Source organism: Aphelocoma coerulescens, chromosome 2 (genome assembly GCF_041296385.1).
Source record: "Aphelocoma coerulescens isolate FSJ_1873_10779 chromosome 2, UR_Acoe_1.0, whole genome shotgun sequence".
Lineage (NCBI taxonomy): Eukaryota > Metazoa > Chordata > Aves > Passeriformes > Corvidae > Aphelocoma > Aphelocoma coerulescens.
The window spans coordinates 88,319,079-88,346,755 of NC_091015.1; the positions used below are offsets into that span (position 1 = coordinate 88,319,079).

The window sequence follows — 27,677 nt, forward strand, 5'->3', positions numbered from 1 at the left end:
TATATCTATTATTATCTCTATAGGTGCATTAGAGTAACAGAAATAAAATTGTTATCATAAATCCTGCCTTCACCTAGGAAAAAAATCATGTTCATTCTTCGTCTTTGACCTCACTTGCATTCTGCCTGCTAGCTCAGTTTCAGAAAGAGTTTTGGTATTGGTAATGTTTACTTTATTTTTCCAAGAAACAGATTCTGACAAATTTTTTCCCTAAATCTAAAACAGATTAAAGTAGATTGTAAAAACAAAACTACAGGGTTTGAATTTTGAGACTCTATTGGTCATGGTGTAGTGACAACCTGGATATCTGTTACCTTTTTACTGGTGAGAGCTGGACACAGTACTGGTACCCTGTCCAAACTTACCAATGATACACAGTTTACCTAAGCCTTGGCAAGCTGCCTGCTAATGCAACACAAAAATATGAATTTATAGCATCATAGAATCATTAATGTTGGAAAAGACTTTTAGGATCATTGAATCCAACCATTTAGCCTGGAAAAAAGGAGGCTCAGGGAAGATGCTACTGCTCTTTACCACCACCAGGAAGGAGGTTGCAGCAAGGTGGGGGTTGGCCTCTTCTACCAAGTACCAAGTGAGAGGACAAGAGGAAACAGTTTAAAGTTTTACCAGGGGACATTTTATCTTGATATTAGGAAAATTTTCTTCATTGACAGGGTGGTCAGGCACTGGAACAAGCTGCCCAGAGATGTGGTGGAATAACGGTTCCTGCAAGTGTTCAAAAATCATATGTAGCAGCATCTACTGTTCTTTTAAATGTGCTTATCAATGCAATAAGGAAAGCCTACAAAAAAGGTATTTAAAAAATCCAACAGTTGTTGAAAGGCAGTTAGGTCTCCATCCTATTCAAGAAATGATGCTTCTAATTCCAATTTCAATGCTTATTCCCTGTTTATATTGGTTTAGTCATTGGCTTCTAGGTATGCTGGATTTTCTTCTCCTGTTTCTTTGGGAAAGGCTATGATGAAGGTACTCCTACATTATCATCTGAAAATGGGGTAGGGTACAGCTCTTCTTAGCTCCCAAGGTGGGGCCCCAGAGAAAGGATAGAACTTGGAATCATATGGCATTTATTTCCCCGTGGGAAGCTTTGTGACAGAAATCTCAAAAAGAACATTTCCAGCCACAGAACTGGTGTATTTTGTGGTGCCCTGTTCTAATCAGGCAGTCAACACCAACATCGTCTGTGAGAATTTTGCTTGCATTAAGGCATGAGGGAGTTTCCAGCTTGAAAGCTCTAAATGTTTTTGGTCTAGTGCAGTGCTATGATTATTACTATTGCTTCTATAGCTGCTGCTGCTATCACTGCTACTGTGATCCAAGAGAATTGAGCAGAACCTTCAGCTTTGTGTTCATCAGGGAAAAGTTAAATTTTGCTACAAGAAAAAGATAAAACATTTGCTATCCAACTTCAGATAACATTATTTAGAGATACCCACTTCCTTAGAAAAAAACAGACTGGAACATTACACTTATTCCTATATTCTGCATAATTTTCTCCTTGCCAGAAAGTTTAGTTTATCACATATACACCATCCTGAATTAAACCCAGTATTTTATGAATAGTGCCACTCTCATTTGCATATTGGACATTCTTTTGTCACTTTAGCTTTGTTTCAGTGGTATATTTTATTCTTCCTAGATCTATGTTTATTCTTCTAATATGTTAAAACTAATCTTTATTAGAGAAGTGTGATGAGTGCTTTGTACTTCTCTTTAAAAAGTAACGGTGTAGAGAGCTAGTTGAATTTCCTAAGTATTGGTTTGCATTGTAAGGTCTTAAAAACATGTCAAAATGTGCTTATACAGTAAAACAGTTATGAAAGAGTCTACAGTTAGGTACCAGTGTAACTTTAAAAAAAAAGTTGAAAAAAAACAAGAAAACAAAACAATCAAAAAGCAAATAAACAAACCCACAAAAGATTGTTGATGTCAGGACTTCAATTCTGAAAGTCATTCAGGTAGAATTTATTTTCACAAAGCCTTTGGGAATTTTGTTAGTGTGAAAAGGAAGTCTCAGACATCAGTAACTGTATTAAAAAATCTTTCTTCTTAAATGGGGTTTTAAAGTTTGCCCCCAGAAACTAGTCAAAGAGAAGACTCAAGGCTTCACATTGGCTGTTAATTGGGTCTTCTGTAAATTTATAGTGGACTTGCCAATAGAGGATCTGGTAATGAAATTGATTCACTTTACAGATGTTAAGTATTCTGGAAAAAGAACTGTTTATTCTGGGAAAAGTCTCAAGCATAAGAAAGCAGGTCCCTAGCATAGGTGAATAAGAGCAATGTTTCTGCTTCCATTACCCCTTCAAACAGAGCATTTACTTTGAAAAATCTGCTCTTGAGGCATAATGCTAATAGGACACAGAATATTTTGTAATGCGCAGGCCTGAAATGTATGTCAGCACTGATTATCTTAAAACTGGAAATCTGCCAAACTCCTGCAAGAAATTTGTCTAATTAAGAAAAATGTACTATTAAAAGTGCCAATTATTAGATTGGTTTGGAGATTGCAGGTGAATTGTATTCTTGAAAAAGATTGGAGTTTATGTTAGTTCTCAAAATCGAAACTTAAAAAAAGAAAAAGGAAAAAACCTTGTATTTCCTTCAATTCTTTCTCATTCTCTTCTCCCATTATAAACTGTCACCTTGCATGCAAATCTTTGTTGTATGCACACTATCCAAGACTGTTTTGGTAAGTGGTATTAATACTGTACCTATTAGCATTTTTTAGTGAGTAGCCTGTCAGTATGGAAATTTTCCTGCAAATGTCAGTGATCCCATGAGGTACCTGCTTCCAGAGAGTTACTAATATTACCTTGTGCGTAAAGAGCACTTTCAGACTGATGAGGTATTTATAAATTCTTTGTACTGCAAAACAGCTGCAAAAGAAATAAAGGTAAATTTTCTGAATCTCCATAAACCCTCTATGTAAAACTACTGCAAATCTAACTTACTCGAGTAAGAGTGCTCTGGGTAGTAGTGACAGGCATACAAGAGGACACATTCAAGGTGGGGCAAAGAGGTCTGCAACACTACTGAAACAAAAGTATTTAACTCTTTTTGTCACACACTGGACTAAAAGTTTGATTTTTCCTTCCCCAGTAACTATTCCAAACATGCCAGGCCTACAGACCACTCCTTTATCTATGGTATTCTCTGCCCTGTGCTCTCCTTGCTTTTTTGCTCCCTTCTTCTTAGATATATCGTACCCCCTTATACCTTTGAAGATGACCCTGCTTTGAGCTGGAAACTGGACCAGTGACCTCCTTTCAACTAAGATTTTTCAGTGATCCTAGGATTACCTGATAATCACAACTTCTTTTGCCTTCTTGCTAAAGCTCTTCCAGGTTTTCTATAGTATTAAGATCTTCCGATTCTTCATTATCATTTATGAATCCCCTCCCAAATGGATTTATTTGTCATTAACTCTTTACAGTGATCTCTGCCTTTCAGCTCCTTGCTATGATTTATGTACTCTCTCTTCATGTGCATTGTGTCCTTGCTTTCATTTATACCACTTTCTAGTTTATATACCTCACAAATTACATTCAAGAACCTCCCCAACAAAGCCTTAAAACAGAAGTTTCTTTGAGCCATAGATATCATGTTCTGTAATTGTAATTAGAGGATTTTTGTAATTTAATTGTCTGATTATGTTGACAGAGGAAGTTACCTAAATGAGTTGCAAGCTATATTTAAGTGAGCAGTAAGAAATTTTAAATCTCTACTGATTGTGGTGTTCTACAAAATCTGTTGACCTACATACAGGAAAGGAACAAACATATTTTTGTATTAATACTCATACTGCAAGTGTTGTCCTGGAGAGAAGATTGCTTCCTTCAGAAATAACAGCAATGGTAGATAATGGTTCCCTTCTCCCAAATTCTTAGTGGAAGTCAAGTGTCATTCTTCCTTACCTTCACTTCATATATCCCTAGCATTTTAACTTTCCTCAAAGTTTTCCACTAAAGGTGTGGAATAGAAATAGCAGTAGAAAGCCTCAGTCTTGCTTAAACACAGCTAAGATAGTCCAGTTTAGTCCCTTAGTTCACCTGTTACAAAGATATTCACAGGTTCAGCATAAAGCTGAAAATAACAACTGTCAGGGAAAATTTCAGCAAGAAAATGGAATTTTCAAGTTTATAAATGTCTTCTGAGAATGTTCTTTTAACTTCTAATGCTAATGGTAGTTGGGAATAGCATTCCTCTCTTAGTTAATTCTTCCTTTTCTCTTGACTTTTTTGTCTCCTTTCTATTCACATTTTATGGGGATGGTTGACTAAGTTCCAAAAGTGAATTAAAATCATCATCTGAACATCTACATATTAGTTAAAAAGAAAATGTGAAAAATCTGAGGGAACTTCTAAGACCTGGATGCTTTGGCTAGTATCCCATGTGAAAACCAAGAAGGAGAGGTCTCTCCATTTGCCGAATTAAGTGCAACACTTTCAAATATTCTTTCATCATGAGTGTACATCACTGGTAACTTTAAAGCCAAGTATGTGTCTAATCAATGTTTTCCAGAATTCTGAGCAGAGATCATGAAAGGTGTGATGAGTATAAGGCATTTTAAAAATGACCCTTTTTAACAGAAACATGGTAAGGATTCATTACAAACAAAATAACCATGGTGAATGAAGTTTGGACTACTAATATTTCTCCTTTTTTTTTTTTTTATTTTTCTTTTCTTCTCATGAACACACACAGGGACATGAACTTTTAAAATGTCAATCTGTAATACCCCATTCTTCCATTTCATTGCATTTGAAACATTGACTTTAATGTCTTCTATTGATAGTCTCATTTAGTTCTGAACATAAGATAAAGTTTGTCATCTAACTGATTGATACTGGTATGAACTCCAGAAGCCATATATTAGTTAATTATAAAAAGTTTAAATACATAATTCTCTCAACAAAATAAAATTACCTTACTACTTAGAAGTAAGAACAAGGGTGTTATGGATTGAAAAGAATTGTGGGGTTTTTTTTCATTTTATCATGGAAAGTGTATTCTTGTTGAAAGGATTCAATTTATTGTGCATTTTTGAGACTGTAATCTTTCTGAGGGTGAGCTCTCATGAAAGTACAGATCACAACCTAAGGCATTGTTACTTAAACATTGTTTTTTTCCTGCAAAAGCCAGACTCACTTCTGCTAAACTTTCTTTTCTTCTGCTAAAACCACACTCACTAATTACTATGTGAAATACCATAGTAACTTGTGAGAAACCTGAACTCAAGCTTGGGAAAGGTTTATATGTACTTATGCATTCATATTTTATTATTATGGTTGCATTTTATTTTCTAAACCCTTTAAGGAACTGTGAAAAAGAAAAATGCTTTAATATTTTTTTGTATTGGATTTAATTCAATACGCTAATGACACTTTAACATTCATTACCAAGCAATTAATCATTTCTTAGCATACAGTGTAACATGTAAGTCTAGCAGCTTCCTCCCACTTCACTTCCAGAATAACTTCTATTTGATATAAGTGACTTGAGACTCACAAAATACTTCCCACTCTTTTTAATTGCTATTTTTTCAAAACAGTTAATGAACCACAACAAACATCTTTTAGTATGTTGTTACCTAAATTTCTATAACTGCATCCAGTTTTCATCTAGTTATTGTGTTAATAAACCACTTTTAAATTGAGGATGACATTCAATATTGAGTATTTCAAAATCCTGTGTGTTTTGCAGACAATCCTAGGCTAGTGAGCCACGTTCCAGTTGGTGTTAGAATCCTGGATGTCAATGACAATCCTCCAGAGCTTGCCAGAGATTATGATATCATCGTCTGTGAAAACACAAAGCCTGGTCAGGTAACTCTCACAGCTATATTTCTCCCAGTGATAATAATTACTTTTTTTAATGATACATATGCCAGAAGTTTGGAACATGTCATAATTCTTTCTGATTTTATGTTAGCATTTTGCATTTGATTGAAATTTTAATTGTATTAGACAGAAGTGAGAAAATTGTGGCATTTGTTCAATATCTCTTTCTTGCTATTGCAAAAAAAATACTCAAACTATCTTCTGTAAAGACAGGTAAAACTTTAATCCTGCCAGATAAGGGATAGAATTTGACAAGCCATTATGCTGAACAACGTGAATGAAGCAGATTTAACATCTCTCATGTGAGTGCCACATAGTAGCAATGTTTCAAATACAGCTCACTGAAATGGCTGGTGAGCATGGCTCACATCCTCGCTCTTTGCATGTTGGTTGCCCTTGTCTATGCAGGGTCATTACATGAAAGATCTTGAATGGGTTTTTCACAACTATGAGCATGGGGAGGACCAGAACTGAGACTGAATAGCTGAATCATATTCCAGCTGCTGCTCCTCTGATTGATGCACTTCATTGCAGTCCAGGGTTTGACAATTTTAACAAGTGCTTTTGCTTTTCTGCATAGATTGAGTTTTTACTCACAACACTATGCTTGTTTTGCATTATTGCACAGGTTGTATGTTTCAATTATGAGCTCATATCTTTCCTGAGGAATATATTACTAGTAAACATTATTTTCATCAAATCCTTGAAAGCAGTGTACACAAATGCATAGTGACATATTTATGTTTTAAAGCTGAGACTATAAAAATGCCATACTTCGTCTGACTATAGCCTGATCAAAGTTGTCTTCATTCTAACAGTAGCCAAAAGCTGGCACCTAAAGGACAGTATAAGAACATGGCAAGTCTGTATGACAATTACCACAAATACTTCCCTGGTATCAGATTGTTTGCAGGTCATTTCCTGATTTAAATGCGGTTTGTGTATTTTCAATAATCATTTAATAACCATCTCGTATGAACCTGTCTAACTTTTCCTATAAAAACCATAAATTTTTGATATCTGCTACCTCATGCACCAAGGCATTTTGCAGTTCAGTTGCATCCTTCAAGAAGACCTAACTTTTTTTTTTTTTTTAATCTTTCCATACTGTCTTCAATTTATATTTACCAGTTCTCTTGGGAGATAAAGACAGAGTGCAGCTGATCCCTATTTATTTTCACTGTGACATGCATAAAACTCTAGCACATTGTCCCTTAGCTGTCTCTTATACAGAATGAGTCAATCCTACTTAACTGGGGCAATCCATGATAAAGCCCTTCTAGACTTTTGATCATTCATCTTTTATTCCTTTAAACTTTCTCCAATTCCTCTCTATTCTCCTTGAAATAGAATCAAGATGCAGGTATGCAGTGAAACTTAATATCTCTTATTAAATGCCTATTAAAGTAAAAATAATGTTCTGAAAACCTCAAATAAAGGCAGATATAGAAGAATTAGAATTTTTAAAAAACTAATGTAAAAAAAAAACTCTTTTAAGCATTAATTGCAATGGCTTTCAACTTTTTCTTATATTTTTAAATTACATAATTTAACAATAAGTGTTCATTTTTTATAGCCAATAATAAAGCATGCAGTGAAGCTATGTCAGAAATGTTCTTTGCTTAAAATATCTCAGAAATGTTCCTTGTGAGTAGCTAATGTTTCATAGCAAAGTTTTAATTCACCAGTTGTAGTTTTACAAATGATAATTTATAGGTGAGATCTTTAAGGGATGCAATAGCATTGGCTCACTATTTGGGTCAGCCTTGTATTTTCCCCTGAGCTACTGTTGCAAGTCTGAATGACTCCTGACCTTGGCAACACTGCAGTTTAACACCCAAGATAAGTGCTACCATGAGGGACTCTACAAGCAGTGGTTTAACGCCAAAGGCTGGACCAGCTTGATATTGTATTCTTCAACTAACAGGACTCCTGTGCATATTTGTAATGAGATTTTTTATTTGCATTTCACAACAAGCTTTCAGAAAAAATGTAACACTAAACAAAATCCAAAACAAAGCAAGAAAGTACGTGTCTTTTTCTCAGATGTTACCATCTAGTCTAAGGAAAGAAAAAAGTAAGATGGTGATCAACAAATATTAGGGAGGAGCAAATAGACATTGCAGAACACCACAAGTGTTCTATATGCTAAAAAGTGTTCCCAACTAGGTGGTTCTGAATCACTGAACAGACAGTATAACTTTGAGTTATCCATCATCCTGTGAGAATGTTTCATAATATTTATCTCTACAGAACAAATTCTGTACTGCCTGGGACATCTGCTTGACTTGGGCTTCCTGGTTGCACTGTCCTTAACATATTAATGTTATTTCTTTCCTCAGCACATCTATTTTGAAATTATTATGTGTGAGATAAACTAACCAGTAGATTGCCATTGGAAGTCTTTTTTTTATTGCTTGTTTGTTATCAGAAGACCTTTCTGTGGAGTGAAATCACAGTATCATCTAATTGCGGAGCCTTATCTCCTGCTTCTTTCTCCCTCCACTGCCCTAATTTTTGCATTAAAAAAAAAAAAAAAAAAAAAAAAAAAAAAAAAAAGCTTCAAGTGCTTAATGCTTAGGCCTTAAGCTTAAATGACCAACCCTAAGGCATGTCAAAAAGAAAATGCTTGTGAGGAGACAATAATTTCCATGCTGAAGTGACAGCTTTAGTCACTTAGTAATCATATAGTTGAGAAGATAGACTAAGTATCTACAACAGATTCCAAGTGAAGCCTGGTTGATATTATATATTAAAGTAGATAAAGTAGCTGTGATTTGATCTTAGATGACATTCAGACTTGGAGGATACTGACTACTCGACATATACTGATTTTGTAAATTACTGCCAATTTTAGCCAATGTAGGAAAATGACATTTTGCCATCTTCCACAAAAGAAATCAATGTTAGCTGGCAAGGAATGCCTCTACTATGTGTTTGTCATGTGTATATTTGCTTGTTTATTGATTCAGTTCTAAAAAGATTCTGAGTAGAGTTTAGCACCTGCTCTCTGTCCTCTTCAATTAGTTCTCCTCAGTTCTTGAAATTCTCTTTTCTCGTCATGTCTCGCCTTTAAAAGAATAGCATGACCCTTCAGTTTCATCCTGTCAGTGTTGTCAACTGGGCTTTACTGAAGCTGAGGTTATGTGTCTACATTTTTATTTTAATCAGGCTTTGCAAGGTACATTTTAATGTCTGCTAATAGGCTATTAAGTATTTGGTCAATTACATTTGGGTGTCAAGATGACACATTCGTTTGTTTCTCACCACTGAATGAATGTCTTAGAAATCTTTTCTGAAAGTGTGTGAACTTTCTGTTTAAAAACAGATCTCTGAAAATTCTATGACCTGTCCTAGTAAACATACAATGTTTATTTTCTATGTGAAAAAACGTAACTTCTATACCATGTGGTGCTGTACTTTTTACATACATTCATGAGTTCAGGGAATACTTGAATTTCTGTGTGTGAAATCAGGGAATATAGACAGTATATTTTGAGTTATAAAGTTAGTCTTAAAACCAAATAATTTTTATACTAGTCATGTCACTGAGGCCTTGATCAAAGGTATTTTTGTTGCAAAATGGCATGGTCTTGAAGCAGCATTCTGTAAAATGTCACTGAATGTTTTATGTAGCATAGGGCAACAGGATGAAAATTTATCCACAAGGCTGTCCAATAAAAGCTGAAGCTGCATGGCAAATTGACTTATATTTCACTGAGAAACAACACTGAGGTTTTACAAATAAATATTTAACAAAATAACATCTTTTTCTTATCTGAAGTTTTTACAGATGTGTATGGTATTTAACAGTATTTTTAGTATTTGAATAATAACAGAAATTGATTCGTTTGAACATATTCTATCACCCCTTTTTTTGTCTTGCTGTGTCACATACCATTTCAACATTATGAACTAAACATATATAACTAAGAAAATCTTATATTTCTGGTTTTACATGGTTGTTTCACTAACAGTTGTGCCACCTTTGCAAAATTCAGTGGTGAGAAATTAGCTTTTGCCAAAATTTTCAACCAATATTGCCATGACTTTGGTAAAAGTCATATGCATGATTGTAGATATTTCAGATTGTTTCAGATTGATCTTACTCTGCTCCACTTCAGCAAAAAAGTATTAAGACAAACTTTTAAAATATTCTTTGCAACCATCGTAAGTATTGATAATTGTCTCAGATGTGTATAGTCAATGCAATGTACTTTATTGTGTATAGTAAGTGGAATAAGCATTATACCCCACTGAGACATCATGGCTTAACCCCAGTTGGCAACTCATCCCCACACAGCCACTCGCTCACTCCCCCACTAGTGGGATGGGGAAGAGAATCAGGAAAGTAAAAGTGAGAGAACTTGTAGGTTGAAATAATGACAGTCTAATAGTATAGCCAAAGCTGCACATGCCAGCAAAGAAAAGCAAGGAAATCACTACTTCTCACAGGCAGGCAGGTGTTCAGCCATCTCCAGGAGAGCAGGGCAACATCACATGTAGCAACGTTGACTTTGGAAGACAAACACCATCACTCCAAACATCGCCTCCTCCATTCTTCTTCTCCCAGCTTTATAAGTGTGCATGACATCATACATTATGGAAAATCCTTTTGATCAGTTGGGGTCAGCTGTCCTGGCTGTGTCCCCTCACAACTTTCCCTGCACCCACACTCCCTTGCTAGCGGGGCAGTACACAAAACAGAAAAGACCTTGACTCTGTTCAAGCCCTGCTCAGCAGTGACAGAGACATATCTGTGTTACCAACAGCTTTTCCAGCACAAATCAAAACCACAGCCCCATACCAGCTACTGTGAAGAAAATTGACTTAACTCCAGCCCAAAGCAGAACATGGTTTAAAAATATATTTGTTTTTCTTCTCTTAGGTGAATGGAGGTAGAGAATTGTGTGGTGCCTTTCAGTTTTAAAACAGACCAAACCACCGGAGTCTGCACTGTTTATGTTTCAGGTTGAGTCCAGACAGAGTATAGCTGAACACTGAACAGAAAAAATTCTTATGAAAAGAGCATTTTCCCTCCCCCTTTTATGCTTCCCTCAGGATATCTATCAGGTCTGCGCAGCAGTCTGTGTGGGCTTCACTGCCTATATCACAAGAACAACTTTTATTGGATTCCACTTTAGCACTTGAGTTTCAAGACTCAGCATGAAAATGAAAGCAGAGGTAGAAATACTGTTTGGTCCCACATTCCAACAGCCTAGATCAATTTTAGTTGAAAGTAAATTTAAAAAACCACCAGGGCTTTTGAAGGCAAAGGTCCTACCTTTCAAAAATACCTCTCATACATGGTTGCTACATCCAGTTCTGTTCCTTTTTGGGCAAACTAAATTAAAGCCAGGAGTGGCTGCTGTTCTTCCTGTTCTGTTCTCTGGCAGTCTAAAACTGATTCTTCACAGGAATTTTAAGCAGAAATATGGTAATATATACCTGCTATTTTAGTTAACTATTTTTCCTTACCAATATTGAAGTACATCTAATTATCAGGACAGCAAGCAGATGACACTTTACATAGACCATCCTGGTTCAGCTTGTCTATTACCTCCATAAAAACAGACATTTAGCTAAAACACTAATTCAGGAAGTCAGCAGGATGCAATGCAGATGGTGATAATCTCTATACCGGGTCCCGACTGTATCAAAACATCAGAAAGTATAGATACTTTAGATGCTTTTACCTGGCTCTGAAGTGTTGTTCCTAAAATATTTCCTACTAGAGAAATAGAGTTAATGACCCAGTCATTTCATCTGTTGAATTCAGCAGCAGTCAAGTAGAAAATTAAAATAAGGTAAACTTGAGCATCCTGCTGAGGTCAGGTACTATATGGGTCAAGTTCAAATTTCAACACAGTCACTGTTAATTTTTATTTCAGGTAATTCAGACTATCACTGCTACTGACAAAGATAACTCTGCAAATGGTGCAAGATTCCATTTTTCTCTTGATGAAGGGCTTTCTTTGAATCCCAACTTTTCTCTAAGGAACAATGAAGGTAAATCAAATACATAAATCTCAAAGAAATGGGCTTCTGTTTTGTCTGGGATGTCTCAATTGAACAGAACAATTTCCATGCATTTCCTGACAGAAAGAGAAAACTGTAATATGTCATTGCTGAGCTGTTGGATATCAAGGACATGTGTACACAGTATATTGTAAACTATGAATAATCAGATATTTCATTTTGGATTTATATTCCATTTTATTTTAGCATTTATAATTCATACATTCAGGAATGTTTTTGAAAAGTGGATTAATGAAAAATATGTAAATTTCGCCTACTTTTAGGAGAGTAGCACTGACTGGGTACTGTCAAGGTTATTGCCAATTATTGCTTAAAGGAGAAAAAAAACTAAGGGACAAAGAAGTTGGAATTCATGCTTACTTTTACAGACGTGACACCAAGAGCAGGTCCTTCTGTGGTTCCTGGATGATAGTCTTTTGCTTCATGCCATCCCTAAAAAAGTGTGCCTGAACATTGCAATCAGAAATTCATAACAGATAGGCCCAGAAGGAAAACATCTCTCAGAGTCTCCCAACCAAGTGTTTCTGAACATTTCTTGAGTGAAAGAACTGTCTAACCTTTCCAAAACCCAAATCTAAATCAGCCTTGCTCTTGGTCACGTATTACCTTGTGGTCTCCATTTTGCAACCTGATGAAAATAAGAGTAAACATTAAATGTTTGTCTAAATTTTCCTCTTGAGATTTTGTGTATGTACATGTTGTGGGGTTTTCTTTGTATGCCCGTGTGGAAGCATGTGGGATTTGCTTTATTTTACAGTTATATATTTGTAGTACTGCTGTGGAATGCATTCTGAGTAGTCCTCTGTAATGTATTAACTCCATCACTGGTATATTTGGTACATAAAGTGACATTGAAACAATTCTTTATAGACTTTTTTATCTGTTTGTAAAATCAATCAGGGAAGGAGACTGTATAACCTTCCTAAAGAATCTGTTCCAATGTTTAACTATACTTACAGCAGAAAAAAAATCATGCTATTTGCTTGGACTACATTACTGGATTTCATATTCTATTTCCAAAACAGATCAATAACTATATATCAATATTAATAAATAACCATAAAAACTGAACAGCTAATTCATATATTAAAAATATTCCCTAAGTGAGACTCCAGCACTTTCCCAGATTAATAGATCATCCCACTCAGATTGTGATAGAACTTCCTAGCAAAAGCCAGACTGTTGTTTCTGAAATGAAGGAGGTGTACCACTATGCATTTTTGTATTTTAGTCTACGCTTCCAACAATCTCATTTAGTATTGGACTGTGATCTCATGCGAAAGACCACAGGTATCGCGATCTCTCTGGCTCTGTAGCTTCTGGGCCGGAGCACAAGGTGTAGCGATCTCTGAAAGGCGTCTCCAAAGCGAAGCCGCTCAGCAGGATCAGCTCCATAGACTCACACACGCCTGCGCGCACAAACGCACGGATAGCTTCAGTAATATGATCGGCAGCAAAGAGGCAGGAAGGGTCTTTGCATAGATCTCCAAAGGAGCTGTTTATTGCTTCTACACTGTAAAGGGTTTTAGAGGCAAAAGACCGAGAGCAGTGCAGGGTCTAGGTTTAAGTACAGGAGCAGAGGGAGCATCAGGGACCAATAGGGAAACTTTGGGGGAGTGGTGAGGGGCAAAGGCCAATGGAGAGAACAGGGAAGGGAGAACCTTCTAAGGCATGGAACATATAAGGTAACAAGGAAGTGGAGGGGCCATGGGCCAACCAGGGAAACGGAACTGGGGTAGATTACCATAACAGAACAAAGCATTCTGGGAGAGGCTTCTTTTCTCACCGTGACATAGGCAGAATTCCGTGGTACTAGGGACTGTCTTACCAATAACTCTCTCTGTCCCATGTAGCACAGGGTAACCAGTGACCAAACACAAGCACGTTTGTTTCAACGCAAGATGCTTACATCGAAGTGTTTTTGAACAGCTCTACTAAAATTGTGGTTTGTGACAAAGATATTTTATGGTTTTGAACATATTTAAAGCTGGATCTGTATTGTGTGTTCATTACATAAGTTATTTAACTACACAGACTTATAGGAGGGCACAAACTTCTAACAAGCTTTTGATACAGCAATGTCATGCTTTGGATAGAAATATTCAGCTTTGGATAGAAGCACTTGCTGCTTTCTTGCGACTTCCCCAAGATCAACGAGCAGTGACTTAGCAATCAACAGCTGAAATCAGTGTTTGGACTATCCTAGATTGAATTTTATGGGGGAAAGTAGATGAAAGAACTGAAAAAGGTGTCTTTTAAGGCAAAAGCCTATTGTGCATTGTGTTTTTATTTCACCTAAGGAAGTACAAAAGTATGCACTTCCTATAGCATCTTGCATAAAACTTCTCACACATACAGAGACTCCAGTAATGCAACTTCCAAACCAGCCATAAAATTAAGAAAATGACTGCTTAATTCAAATGATAACAAGAAATTTATCTTAAAAACAAATGCATAGTCATGATTTTGCTTGGTAAAAGACACTTTGAATGTATTGTTTAAACACTGTCCTTTATTGGGACCTTTTCTTTGTGACACAATCTATACATAAAATATCAGTAAAACACCTATGAAGTACATGCACAATATGCAGTTATCTAGCATTTACAACTATCATATTTCTCATCTATTTCTATTCAGAAACAGATATTCTGTTGCTTTTTATTCTAGGAAATAGCTGAAAGAAGGTGGGCAGAAAAGGCTTTTCTTATGTCTGTGACAAGTTTACATTTTTGAAAACTCATGTTTTCGAGCATCAGGCATTAAAAATAATCTGAATGTTCTTAACAGAAGACAGCTGCTATTTTTACATCTGGATTTCTGAATTCTATAAAGGCTGGCAGTCTTGGAGGGTTTAATTTGTTTGTTTGTTATGTTATGTTTTTAAAGAAAAAACTGACAAAAATTGCCTAAAGATAATTTCTGATAATGTTTTGCAGAATGATAAACCCAAGTTCTTGATGTCACATAGAAAATGGTAGTCAGTAGTAGCTGTATCTGTCTCTACAAAACTATATTCCTCTTGCAGTCACCTTCTAATCTAGTTATCCTCTCCTTTTATTTCTTCAGGAAAAAGGTTTCATTTCATAAAAATATCAGTAGACATTTTCCTCCCTTGTTTTCATAACCAAAAACAACAGAGTTGTTTTCTTTGACCCCAAATAGACTTTTGCATGGATGTACCCCTACTCATTTATTATCAGTATACTCCAGAGCAGTGCACGGGATGTTCAAATATTTATGCTTGTATCTATGCACTTTGAAATCTAAGGCATGTACAATCATACGATTCTGTAGTTTGTCCCTATCTACCTGTATAGATTGAAGCAATATATAATCCCAGTGTGTGTATGATTCAGGTCAATAATATTCTATGGCTTCAGCAAACTAAATAGATATTAAAGCCTCAGTCCAGATGATTGATCTGAGCAGTTAAACTTTTATCTCCTGGGCCTGAACTTGTGCATTTTCTAAATGAAAATCTCCACAATATTAAATCTCCATTTGTGGAATATTCACCCTCATAATGCAGAGCTTAAAACCTCCAGGGAAATGTAGGTCAGGAGAGAGTCACAGGGCTATACCAAATATACCATCCGGCAAAATGAAGAGTTCCTTGGATCACATTCTGGATTCCATTTGTGCTACAATATTCTTTCAAAAGGAAAGAAGAAAGGAAAATACAGAATATTATTCTTAAGGTGCAAGAGATTCTTTGTTGCTATTTGAGTTTTATTACACACTCAAAAGTACTATTCAGAGAGAGTAAAGACTTACAAGTATGAACAAGAGAACAGACAACAAAATGATGCAGTATCTGTGCTTATGTAAGCAAGGCAGAACAAGAGCTGGAATAGAATTTCTTTGTTATACAAAGAAAACACATTAAGTTGTAATAATTTTCTGCAGCTTTAGAGAGCAAACCCAGGGAAGATTTTTTGTTGTTGTTATTGTTTGGGAATTGTACTTATGAAAGGCTTTTGATGAAAACAGGGTTGTTTACAATTTATTCTGCCTAGAAAATTGTTACAATTTCTATTAAAACCTGAGAAGCCAAGTACTTTTTGGCTGTGCTTTTATATTGTAGATCAGCTTCTACATAACACATTTTGTTGTTGTCTGTGTTCTACTCACTTTCTTTTTTAGGATGTTGTCATAGATAATTTTGTAATCCTTTTTCTAATATCACAAAGTTACACTTTTTGCCTAATAAGAAATATTTGCTTTTGCATACCCCATTAAAAAATTCCCAGAGCAATATGGGGATAAAACCATCTTCTGTTGGGAAATCAGAATAAAGATGACAGAAGTTCTTCACAAAAAGTCAGTTTCCATGTATTGAATTCTAGACTTGTACTGTTTTTTTCTTACCCTAAAAAATAATAATATTTATCCGGAAGGTTAAAGAATTTTGGATATATTTGTCAATTTCTTTTTAGTTTGATGGAAAATGCATTTGAACATGTCATTATTATCATATTTCCAAGCATTAATATGTAGACACACTTCACTTTCAGAACTTACATAACATATTTCAGGAGATGAAAATAGATTGAACTCTCAGAGAACAGTTCACTTAGAACATTTAAGAATTTTCTGCACTGTAAAGCACTGTTTTGCTGGGGCTATTTTTTCTCACAAGATATACAGTCTACCATTGGATGCTTCAGTGGTATTGTAAATTTCCTGGACAAAAAGGGTTTATGCAGATAATGGACACATTCACCCAACACTGCCAATAAGATCTGTGCATTCTCTTACTTCAGTAAATTGAGGTTGCTGACTTCTGATAGAAAACTAAGTTTAACTTAATTTCAGTGAAGAGCAACTCCCTAGAGAATGCATAGCTTTTGTTCTCCTTTTATTTCTTCAGGACAAAGGTTTCATATCACAAAAGTATTTGCAATTTATTTCTCCCCTCTGCCCAGTTATCTCAAAGATCTGGCCCTTTGATTATTGTCCAGTGATGGAGAATATTCTGGAATTGGAATAAAGGTATGCCATTTTTCTGGCACTTAATTCTGGAGATTCCATTTTCTTAATTTTATGTCAGAAGATCCATTAACACCTGCAGAAATGGAGATGTGGTTTTCTGTAAAATCTAGAGCAGAATGATTTCAATGGCATCTGTATAAAATGAAATTTAGAATGTGTTCATCCCCATATGCCTGTGATATATATTAACATTTTCCCTGTGTCACAGATCAAAAAATAGTAAAAAAAAAAATATAAATTTTACTCATCATTGATGTTATCTAGAAAGAGAACAACCTCCATAGAGTAAGTGATCCCATTCCAGTGTGAATTTCTTGCAGTACCTTCTGTTTATCACTCTGCCCTTCTTATTTCCATACATATTGGACAATGTGTCTGAGAACTAACTTCAGGGCTTTCAAGTTGCAGATGAGCTTGCCAGTTACCAGACCACGTATTAGTTGTTCTAGAACATCTGAAGTGGTATTTAAAAAGGTTGGATTGAAACCTCCACTTTACAACCCAACACGAGGGGAAAACAGCTGCATAGTTCTGCTTTCATTTACATCATGGTGTCATGCTTGTTCTAGTTATGTGGCACTGTGAGTTCCTGCTGACCTTCAGCGAAATATCATCCTGCAAAGAAGACAAGTTGTAACTCGAGAGAAATGATATCTGAGGAAGTGCAAAATTAACTTCACACATGGTGACTGTAAGTACAGTCCACAGAAGTGTTGCTACTGTAAATGGATTGAGTAGGTATTATCAAGTATCAACATATGGAAGTTAAAAAGGAATTCTACCATGAGTACAACAGACAGAAAACCAGGACCAACTACTGTAGAGGGAAGACATTTTCCTTCTTCAGGCCTCTGAACATCTTTGAAAGTTTTTTGATTTTGAAAAGTTGGGTCTAAGATTAATCATAGGTTAGTGTATAGTGTAGAGGTTCTTGCATTTCTTTTCTGGATTGCAACCTGTCGGTAATTTACAAACCAACCATAAAAAAATAACTATATTTCAGGCCAAAAATGTGTTCTATGTTACTTTTCATTTTTGCTACCCACTGAACTAGAAACTTGTAATAGCTTTTTGCCCATTGGCAATAGCTTTGAAGCCAGCAAAAAAGAAAAAAAATATTTACAAGAGTTATCAGTAAAGAAACGAAACAGAAATGCCTATCAATGTTGTCCACATAAACAGATTAACTGCTGCAACTCTAGAAATGTAAGAAATGCAAATCATTCCAATATATCTTCTTTGGGTTTAATTAGTTTATGACTTCTCAGAAAATTTATGGTAGTTGAACTGCTGATATGAGCAGAACTGAAAACTGAAACATGCCTTAAGATATAAACAGGATTTTACTTTTTCTTTTTACTTCCATTTCTCTTGTCTCTGCTTTTAATGCATAATGGGTCAAAGGAATTCTCAAATTATGAATAATAAATTAGCATCTTCCAATGCGCTTCAGTAGTCACCTTCCATGGTGTTACCATTGTATTTCTGCTTCCTTGATTTTCCTATGCCCTCCTTTCTTTTCTTAGTTCAGAAGATCAATATAAAAAGGCAGAGATGATGGGGAAAAGACTGTGATAACAGCCTTGTATACAGTGTACAGTCTGGCTTAGTAAACTACCACATCTTCAGTGTGAAGAGTTGCTGCATTACAGCCATGCAGCATTTCCCACGGGTAATGAGATGAATCTTAAGTTCTAGTTGACATATTTGCAAAGAACAGCAATTTTAGGAGTAATTTTAGATCATTAGAAAGTTTAGATCATTAAATGGAGCAATGTACAACACAAGGAAATATTTCTTTCTCTATGTGGGAGTTGTTTATTTCCCTTAGCACTCAGTCCTTTAATCTCGAGTGAGTCCTGGTTCTTATCATACTCCTCTGGGGTGAAGTTCACCATTTAAATCTATTGAGATAAAAAGGTCTTTCCTTCCAGGCCTAGAACAATGAGATCTGCAGTTCTCATCATCCTACTGCTATTGCTGCTATCCTATATGCTTGTCTTCCATGACTATTTGGTGTATCTGCTTTCAGATATCAAAGAAATTTCTCAATACATAACACCCTGGCTCACTTTCAAACTACTGCTGTTGATAGAACTTTTTTCCCCCTTTCAATAAACTCTTTTCTAGGTCATCAGTGTCTGTTTTTAAACTTGGCTTCCTGTAGCTTTTACAGATTGTGAGATTTTTTTGTTCTGTGCAAAGCTCTTGAAAGTTGCTGTCTTTCTAGCTCTTCTCCCAACATGTTCCTATAATGGTGCTTGATACGGAACAAAACCAAATAAAATCTGGAAGCTCAGAACACTAGAATAGTTGCCAGGATGCAGTCAATATTGCAGTTTGGCTAAACATCTTTCTATCTGTTCATTTTTTTGGCATACCTTTACATATGATTGTCCTCAGAAACAGAGTTCTGACTAGAGCCTCAGAGATGTAATTTCTGTATTATGGCAATAGGATTAGCTTTGATCCTCTGCTATCCTTGATTCTCAGGAATCTTTGGAAAACCAGACACAGTTTCTTTTTCTGGAAAAAAATTAGATATCTTATTTGTAAAATATTTTAAAAAATTTAATGAGAAAAAGATAGTATGTGAGAGTTCAGATACTTTCCAGTATTTTACTTATATGTGAACACAATGCACTAAGTTACCATATCTAAATCTGTGATAGACTCATAGTGAGAATTAACACCTCTGACAATATTGGGAACAGAAAATTTCCAAGCCAGTGTCTGAAAGATCATATTTTTATTTGTATTAAAATTTGTGAAATTTCATTGAAGGAAAAGCTTTACACTGCTTCTTTGAGAGTGCTTATCACTGGGTATGTTATTACAAAAACTCCTGGGTGTGTCATGTAACTGTTTCTACGAAATGTACTTACTAATCAAGAGAATACAAACAACACAATTCCACCAGGGCAATTCTTTAAAATTAAAAATTTTGTACTGGTTCCCTCTTTTCCTTTGATTGTGTCTTGTACTAATATTTCGTTGTATCTTATACTAATATTTAGTTGTATAATTTAACAGTGATGCCTTTTCCTGGTCTTAAAATCAAGACTCAAACATGGTTAGAAGGGAAAGAGGGATTTTAACTTTGTATTTATTTTAAGGATCCTTAGGTGCACTACATCCAGGTCGAATGCACTGAAATGCACACTGCAATGCCCACCCCCAAAATATCAGGTATAACATTACAGGTCTTACTAATTAGCATATCTATCAAAGATTCCCCAGTGAGAGGCTCGAGTGAGACCCCCTCCCCAAGGAGCCTTCCCCTGGATGGTTCTATCTTAGTTTACAGAATGTGTTCTGGAGGGGACCTTGGGGTCTGGGGCACACTGATCCCTAGTTATGAAGCTTCTGAAATATTTAGTCTCTTAGCTGAACAAACAAGTCCAAGAATGTAGGCAAAAAGCACTAAGAATACAGAAGTTGTAAAAAGGTATAAAAGGGGTATAAAAGAAAAGGCAAAAAATCGTCATGGCATCAACAGTACAAGAAAAACAATTTAATATTGAATGAAGGAATACAATATTGATTAAAAAAATGTCTATTTTCTTCAATTTGTATTTATTTTGTGCAGTATAAAAATATCAGTTCCTTCTTTGGCAAAACCTTCCTCCCATAGAAGCATGGTTTAATTATAGTTTTTTTCACATTTTTTCACTGTAACATCGACTTGTATAATTTGCCCATTTTTTAATTTTTTCTCTTCTTTTTTCTCTTAGCTTTAATTTCTTTTTCCTCACAATTTTTCCCCATCTGTCCACAGTTACCCTCATAGCATACATTCTCACATCTCAATGTTCTTCCCTTTATGTCTTTACCAATACTCTCTGTGCTAAAATTCTATCATTACCGCAAGACTTCTGATCATGAATCCTCAGTTTTTCTTCATTATATTCACTCTCTGATGCTTTTGTTGTCAGCTAGCATTTTCATCGCTGCCTCTGGAGCTGTGCAGTTCATTCACTCTTTTTTAAATTTTTGTCATAGGCAACATGCACAGCTCTTGGCCTTGTACCTCCTCTCGACTCTTTGTAGAACCCCATGGAACCCAGATTTCATTATCATGGGGTTTTTTCTCTTTTGAATTTACGGAATAATGTGAAAGTTATACTGCAGCTCAGCAGCATACTGTTATCATATTGCAAAAGGAATTTACATGCCACAGTGTGTCATGGTGCGTGCTTGAGGCTGTTTGGGGATGCTTAAGGATCTGCAGACTTTTGGAATAATGCTGAGGCAGGAAACAAACCTGGTGCGCTCTTGTCCATAATGCCGGAGATGGGTCGCTGGTGTATGTTAGTAACAGTGACTGTGCTTGGGTGTTATGTAAGAGTCCTAGTTGGCCCAGAACAACAAAATACAGAATATTCTGGGGGAAGGATGTATGTGTAACAAATAACTTTGTAAAGTATGTTATATCATTGACATTTTATAACCTTTATGGAAATATAATTTGCACAACATGATGTTCTTATGTTCTGTCACAATTTTTCAGATTAAAGAATTATCTGTTTGCCTCATTCTGGTTCAATTAAGGTTTTGTAAACTGAATGAATATAAACAGTGTAATAAGTGGCTTGTGTCATCAGTCATCAAAACATAAACTTGTAGAAGCAAACTTGACATAAACCAGTAGAAGCAGGACTCCAAGGCATACAGCAAATAAATAAATAAATATCTTCTATTGAGCCCACTCCAAGTGAAAAGAACAGCACTTAATGAGTTTATAACAAACTCACCATGCTGGATATTTCCAAAATGTAGGGGGGAGGGGGGGGGGAAATGTGGAGGTGTGCGGAGGGATCTTGTGGGTGTTGCTCTTGTGAAGAAGTAAAGCTAAAGGACTCCAGTGCTTAGTTCTTGGCTTAGAAAAAAGGGTATCACTTCCCAGCTCATGTATGTATTTCTTGTGTGAAACCTGTTACCAAATATCTTGTGATATTATGCTGATGTGGGATGATATTACCAGTTTTTCTAAATATCACTGTCAGATGATATGCAAAACAGAATGTTGAGAAAAGTGGGTTAAAGTGAATGTTTTAAAATTTTGCACAGAACTTGGTAGAAAGTGTAGCATGAAGATCAGTCACCTGAAACAGATCTTGAATCCAGTTTAAACAGAAACTTAACTCTTTCACTCAAATGTGTGTGCCTCAGTCCAATGGGCTAATACATGACACACTGGCTATATTGTTGCACTAGATTTTCACAGAGTGACATGGATTTCATTTTTTCCATAGATTATGATAAAGCCATTTAATGCTATAGCTACAGTGGTAAGGAAAAATAAGAAAATTTCTTGTTTGTTTGTTTGTAATAGAAAGAGAAACCTGGCAGATGTATTTTGTACTTATTACCCTTCTGTTGTTTGCTAAGATTCCAATCTCATAACCCCACAACCTGGAAACCATGTGATAAGGAATACAAGAAAGCTCTCTTCTTCTAATGTCTCTTTCCATTTATCAGTCTCCATCTCTCTCTCTCCATAACTCCTTGTGTCTCTAATTCTCACTGTCCCCAATTTCTTTTTTAATTTATCTTGGACTTTTATTCAGGGGCTAGTACTTTTATAGTGGTGGCAAGAAACTGAAAATAAACTTTATACCTACGAATATTAACTATAACTATATATTGCTGTAGCATTTCTTCCCCTGCATTCTCTTCACGCCCCTTAATTTCTTGGACTTAAAGGGATATGGGTGGCAACTTCCTACCCTCCTTAATGCCTACAAATGCTCTTGAAATGTGTGATTAATACACAGTAGATTTTCTTTTACTGTAAATTATGCCAGATGGACCTGTAGGGAACAGAAGAGTGACAAAGTCTTATGTCACTATCTCCCCTTTTCATACTTATCTTTACTAGTTTAGAACATGTAATACTCACTCTTTTCTCTTCCTTCGCCTTCCCTCTTCCTCCAGACCTCTCCATAGCATGTGTCTTTGGTCACTGTCCTTTCAGATGCTTTCTTCAGAAAGCTCACTTAAACTTTAAAAACTTTTGCAAACATTAAAGATGAAAGTCTTATTTTAGATTTACTAAAGAAATTTTAATATTCTTCTGAGATTCAAGAGGATTTTGTGTTGTGCAAAAATTTAACACCAAATATCCTCATAATTCCAGGTGTTCAAATTGGCAAGGGTCCATATGCAACCAACAGCATAACATGGAATGAAAACACTTGCAAACTGGGCTCAAAATGTTTGTCAAAGTTCACTTAGATTCCAATAAAAATACAGGAGTTTTAAATAATCTTATTTACATAATCTTAGTTACTTTCCACCACCTCCTCTTTTTCCTCTCTTGGCCAGAAATGCTTCCTGAAAAATTTTAATTCTAGATTGTCCATTTTCACAGATTAGGACTGTCTAGTTTTAAGATGCCCACGCTTCCATTTGATGGGAAACATTCAGTAAATAACATTTTTTTTTCATTTTTTACTTCACTGAAAGTCTGTTCTGGTTTTGATATTGTAGATAATACAGCCAGTATCCTGACAAGACGGAGGAGATACAGTCGAACCACTCAAGATATCTATTACCTCCCAGTTTTGATTTCTGATGGAGGAGTGCCCCCTCTCAGCAGCAGCAGTACCCTCACCATCCGGGTTTGCGCCTGTGAGAGAGACGGACGAGTGAGAACTTGCCATGCTGAAGCTTTCCTCTCCTCTGCTGGCTTGAGCACAGGAGCTTTAATCGCAATCCTGCTCTGTGTTGTCATTCTTCTTGGTAAGCCATTTGCAATATTAAATGATGCTATCCCTCCAATCCCTCTTGGAATTTGACAGGGCACAAGGTTTTAATATGGTATGCTTTTGAACCAGTGGTTGCCTGGTAGTAGGAGGCAATTAGAAGCACATAGCTGTGATTAGAGGGGAAAGGTTTAGCTAAAATTAATAGGGGAAAAGGCTTTTAAAGTACATTCATGAATATCTGGAATCCAGTAGAAATTTTTGCAGAGGTTATCAAGTAATTAGCACTACAGATCTTTTTTTCTGTAATTTGGAAAGATTTCAGAAAGCGACTGACTCTAATTCCATGTCTTGAACAGTGTGAAAAATGATAGAAAATAGATGGGCAAAGCTTTTTGAAATGCATTAAGCTGTAAGAAACACCATTAGCACTCTACAAAAGCCATTTCTTAATTACTTTTGTGGAATAAACTGATAGCAATGCACAACATAATCCACAGGGGCAAGGGACATAGGACAATATAAGCAGACTCATAAGATTAATGCCATTGCAAGTGCATGTCCTCTTGACTTTTTTAGGTTATTTATTTTCCTGGGCCAATTTGAATGTTACCCATTAGTTAATATTATGGTTGGTTTTGGTTTTGGGATTTTTTTCCTGTCAGAGGCACAACTTGCTGCATACATGACTCTGTGCTATTCACGTGACTTGCGGCATTCTTATAGAGTGGCAAGAAATAACAGTACTTGCAATGTGACCAACAGGATATTTTGAGGATTTTTTTCCCAAAGACTACATTTTCTAAGAACTACTTTCCTTACAGCTTGCTTCAGTATTTTTTTGTCAGAAGGCTGGTTTAAAATATATAGTTATACATTTAGCTTGCTATTTTGTATTTTATTACACAAAATTGAATATTCATAAGAAAAAATAAACCTTTTACATATTAATTCAATTGATATGCTAAACATTGGTTTTAATGAAGCACTGAAAGCCCTGGACTGTGCTTCTGAAAAATGCCAACTATAGTTACTCATTTCTCATTTATCTGAAAGAATGTTATCTCCATTTATCTCCTTTATGAAATCCCTAATAAACTAAGTAGCAAATGATCCCAAATACCAGTACTGAAAATACCAGCCTGAAAATATTACACCACTGTATTTTTGAATTAGTGTCTGCTATTTCTGTAGCATACTCAGATGTAAACTTTAAACCTACTCTAATATCTGCAGTTTTCTCTTTAGCAATTGTGGTCCTTTTCATCACCCTAAGACGTAGCAAGAAGGAGCCTTTGATCATTTCAGAAGAAGATGTCCGAGAAAATGTTGTGACATACGATGATGAGGGCGGTGGAGAGGAAGACACGGAAGCGTTTGACATCACAGCACTGCGGAATCCTTCTGCTGCTGAAGAGCTAAAATACCGGAGGGATGTTCGTCCTGAAGTGAAGCCTCTGTCCAGGCATCATCCCTCCTCAAGCCTTGACAGTATAGATGTCCAGGAGTTCATTAAACAAAGACTGGCAGAGGCTGATCTGGACCCCAGTGTGCCCCCGTATGACTCCCTGCAGACATATGCCTATGAGGGTCATAGATCAGAAGCTGGGTCTATCAGCTCCCTGGATTCAGCAACGACACACTCTGACCAGGATTATAATTACCTTGGAGACTGGGGACCTGAGTTCAAGAAGCTAGCTGAACTCTATGGGGAAATAGAATCAGAAAGAACAACTTAGTTGTAATTCCCAGAACAGAGAAGTTCCTAAACAACTGGACAGATAATGACAGCAACAGTAACAAAAAAAGTGAATACAGTACTTGGAACTAAGTGTATGCAGTTACTGTAGAACAAGTGCCCTTTTCATATTTGAAACTGGGTTCTCCAATTGGAAGAAAGTCAAATTTTGAAAAATACAGAGAAAAGGATCTATTGTCCCTTGTATATTTTTTTTTTAATTGCTCAGTAAAGTCCCTGGTACCTTATCTGCAACAATACCTAAAGTAAAGGCAAGCAACAACATTTTTATTGCAATATGCGTAACATCTCCAAGCTACAGTAAGTTTATGGTCGTGTCTGCTTAAGAAGAGAGCTAACAGAGGATCAAATCTCTGGCAGATGGTTGTGATGTTGCATTTCTAGCTGTGCTCTAGGCCTTGTGATCCCAACGTGAAGTAGCCAATGGGGTTTACTATCAGTGTGAGAAGTGCTACCAGTCTGTTTCCTTTACATTTAAGAGGCCACACCTGTCCTCTTAAATAAATGGTCCTTTGATGATTTAATCTTATTGATTTAGCAGGTTGCATTGAGAAGCTGTCATTTCATTATGTCCTTCATAATCATGTCATCCATAACCAGCTAACAGATGGAGGGCATCATTATCTGTAGCTCAAACACAGCTCTAGCCCTTATCCCCTGACCTACTCTGTTTCTGCATGCTAAAGGAACTGTGTTGTTTCCAGTGTTGTGCTTATTCTTTTTATCTTTTCAAAGGAACATCATTCATTTAAACGGAATAGGCCCAAAAGTACCCTTTATGAAACGAAGCAGATGAAGCATAGGCTTTTTCAATAAAAACAACAATGGCAGCACCATTAAACTATGCAGTTGTTTGGTTCACTGTGCTTCACTTATGTTAAGAGCTGAAGCTTTTTAAATCTGTTGCTGATCTGAGTCCAGAAGCTCCAACAGTCTGTTTAAAACACAGTGTTCTTAATCATAATGTTTCTCTGTTTCCGTGTGTGACTAAAAGCAAAATAGAGCTGCTGGTAAGACACTGGGATAGCGAAAATTGAAACAAGGAGAATAAGATGATGATGATGCATTTTTCTTTTAAGTTCAATCTACTGATATTTATTTCTCTTAGAGTAATTGCCACCTAAGCAGAAGAAGATGGTTTTTCCCTATTTCAAGCATCATGGAAACAGGAACATTTTAAGTCAGTGGAGGAAATATACCATTTCTGTGGTTCCTGTGGATTAAGTAAATTGATTTCTTACATTAGTAACTTTATAGCATTACAGAACTGATAGTTCTCCTTAACATTGCAGACTGCTTAACACCTAATCCAGCAATTTTTTTTCTTTTTTTAGCATTGCAGCTGTAGAACTGCTAAACAATTCTGCTTAACATAGCAGCCTGCTTATCACCTCATCTAGCAGATTCTGATTTTTCCTTTGGTTTGTTTGAAACGTTAACCTTTTCTTTGTCTTTCTGGTGATAATACTGTGAGAGGACCAGGAACTCATCCCATGAAAGATTATATATAATGCTCACGATCGCTATTAACAGTTCTCTGCTTCTAACTGTAACTCCACTTAGAGAAATGGACTTCTTCCAGTATGAATTAGAGACAAAAACTGTCAGAGTAGAAGCTGTGTACTTTTTTCTTACTGTCTGGTCTGGTGTGCAGAGGGATAAGGATTTGTATGCTGCACTAGATTCCTCCCTCTGCATTTTAGCTGCCACTTACACTCAGCTTAGTAAAGAAGAGTCTATATTTATTGCTGATCTACTGTGAGCCACACAGGTGAGCTAGATAATTAAGCCTTCTTTTCTTTATTCTATGGTTGGGTGGCTCCTAGACATTTCTAATCAGTTTACTTTGAGGAGATTTTTTTTTTTTCCTTCCTGAGATGTTGTTGACTGCTTTTGGTTTAAACAACCTTCTGGAAGAAACAGCAAGCAGTTTTGTAAGAAACTTTTTACACTCTAAAAAGTATTATCTTCATTGTAGTTCCAGAATTGGTTTTTAGTACACTATTTTGTTTAAAATTTGTAATCTTCTTTCTTTCGGAATCTGAACCCACTGGAAAAATTTAGTAGGGAAAACCCCCTGAACCCTAAGATATTCTGCTGATGACTTTAAAATAGTTTAATAACTTGTGTTCATTTTCTTTTTAAAACTTTTTTATGAAATAAAGAATCTTTTAAAAATGTATTTAAGGAAACGTTCTTACTGTAGAGTGAAGTTAAACAGATGCAGTAAGAGTTATGCACAAGCTGAGAATGGTTTATATATTGTCTTTTTTGGGAGGGTAGATGTAGGATATGTTTCAGTTTTGTCCC

The 27,677-nt window shown here is 35.9% G+C and overlaps 1 protein-coding gene across 1 annotated transcript in view; it reads left to right on the forward strand.

The window, feature by feature from the left end:
• CDH18 (cadherin 18) overlaps positions 1-25,347 on the forward strand; it is a 246,804-nt gene extending 221,457 nt beyond the window's left edge. Inside the window, exons 10-13 of the mRNA XM_069005894.1 lie at positions 5,731-5,852; positions 11,759-11,876; positions 23,394-23,645; positions 24,857-25,347. Coding sequence (XP_068861995.1) covers positions 5,731-5,852; positions 11,759-11,876; positions 23,394-23,645; positions 24,857-25,347 — 983 coding nt within the window. The remainder of the gene's footprint in view (positions 1-5,730; positions 5,853-11,758; positions 11,877-23,393; positions 23,646-24,856) is intronic.
• Positions 25,348-27,677: the final 2,330 nt, after the last annotated feature.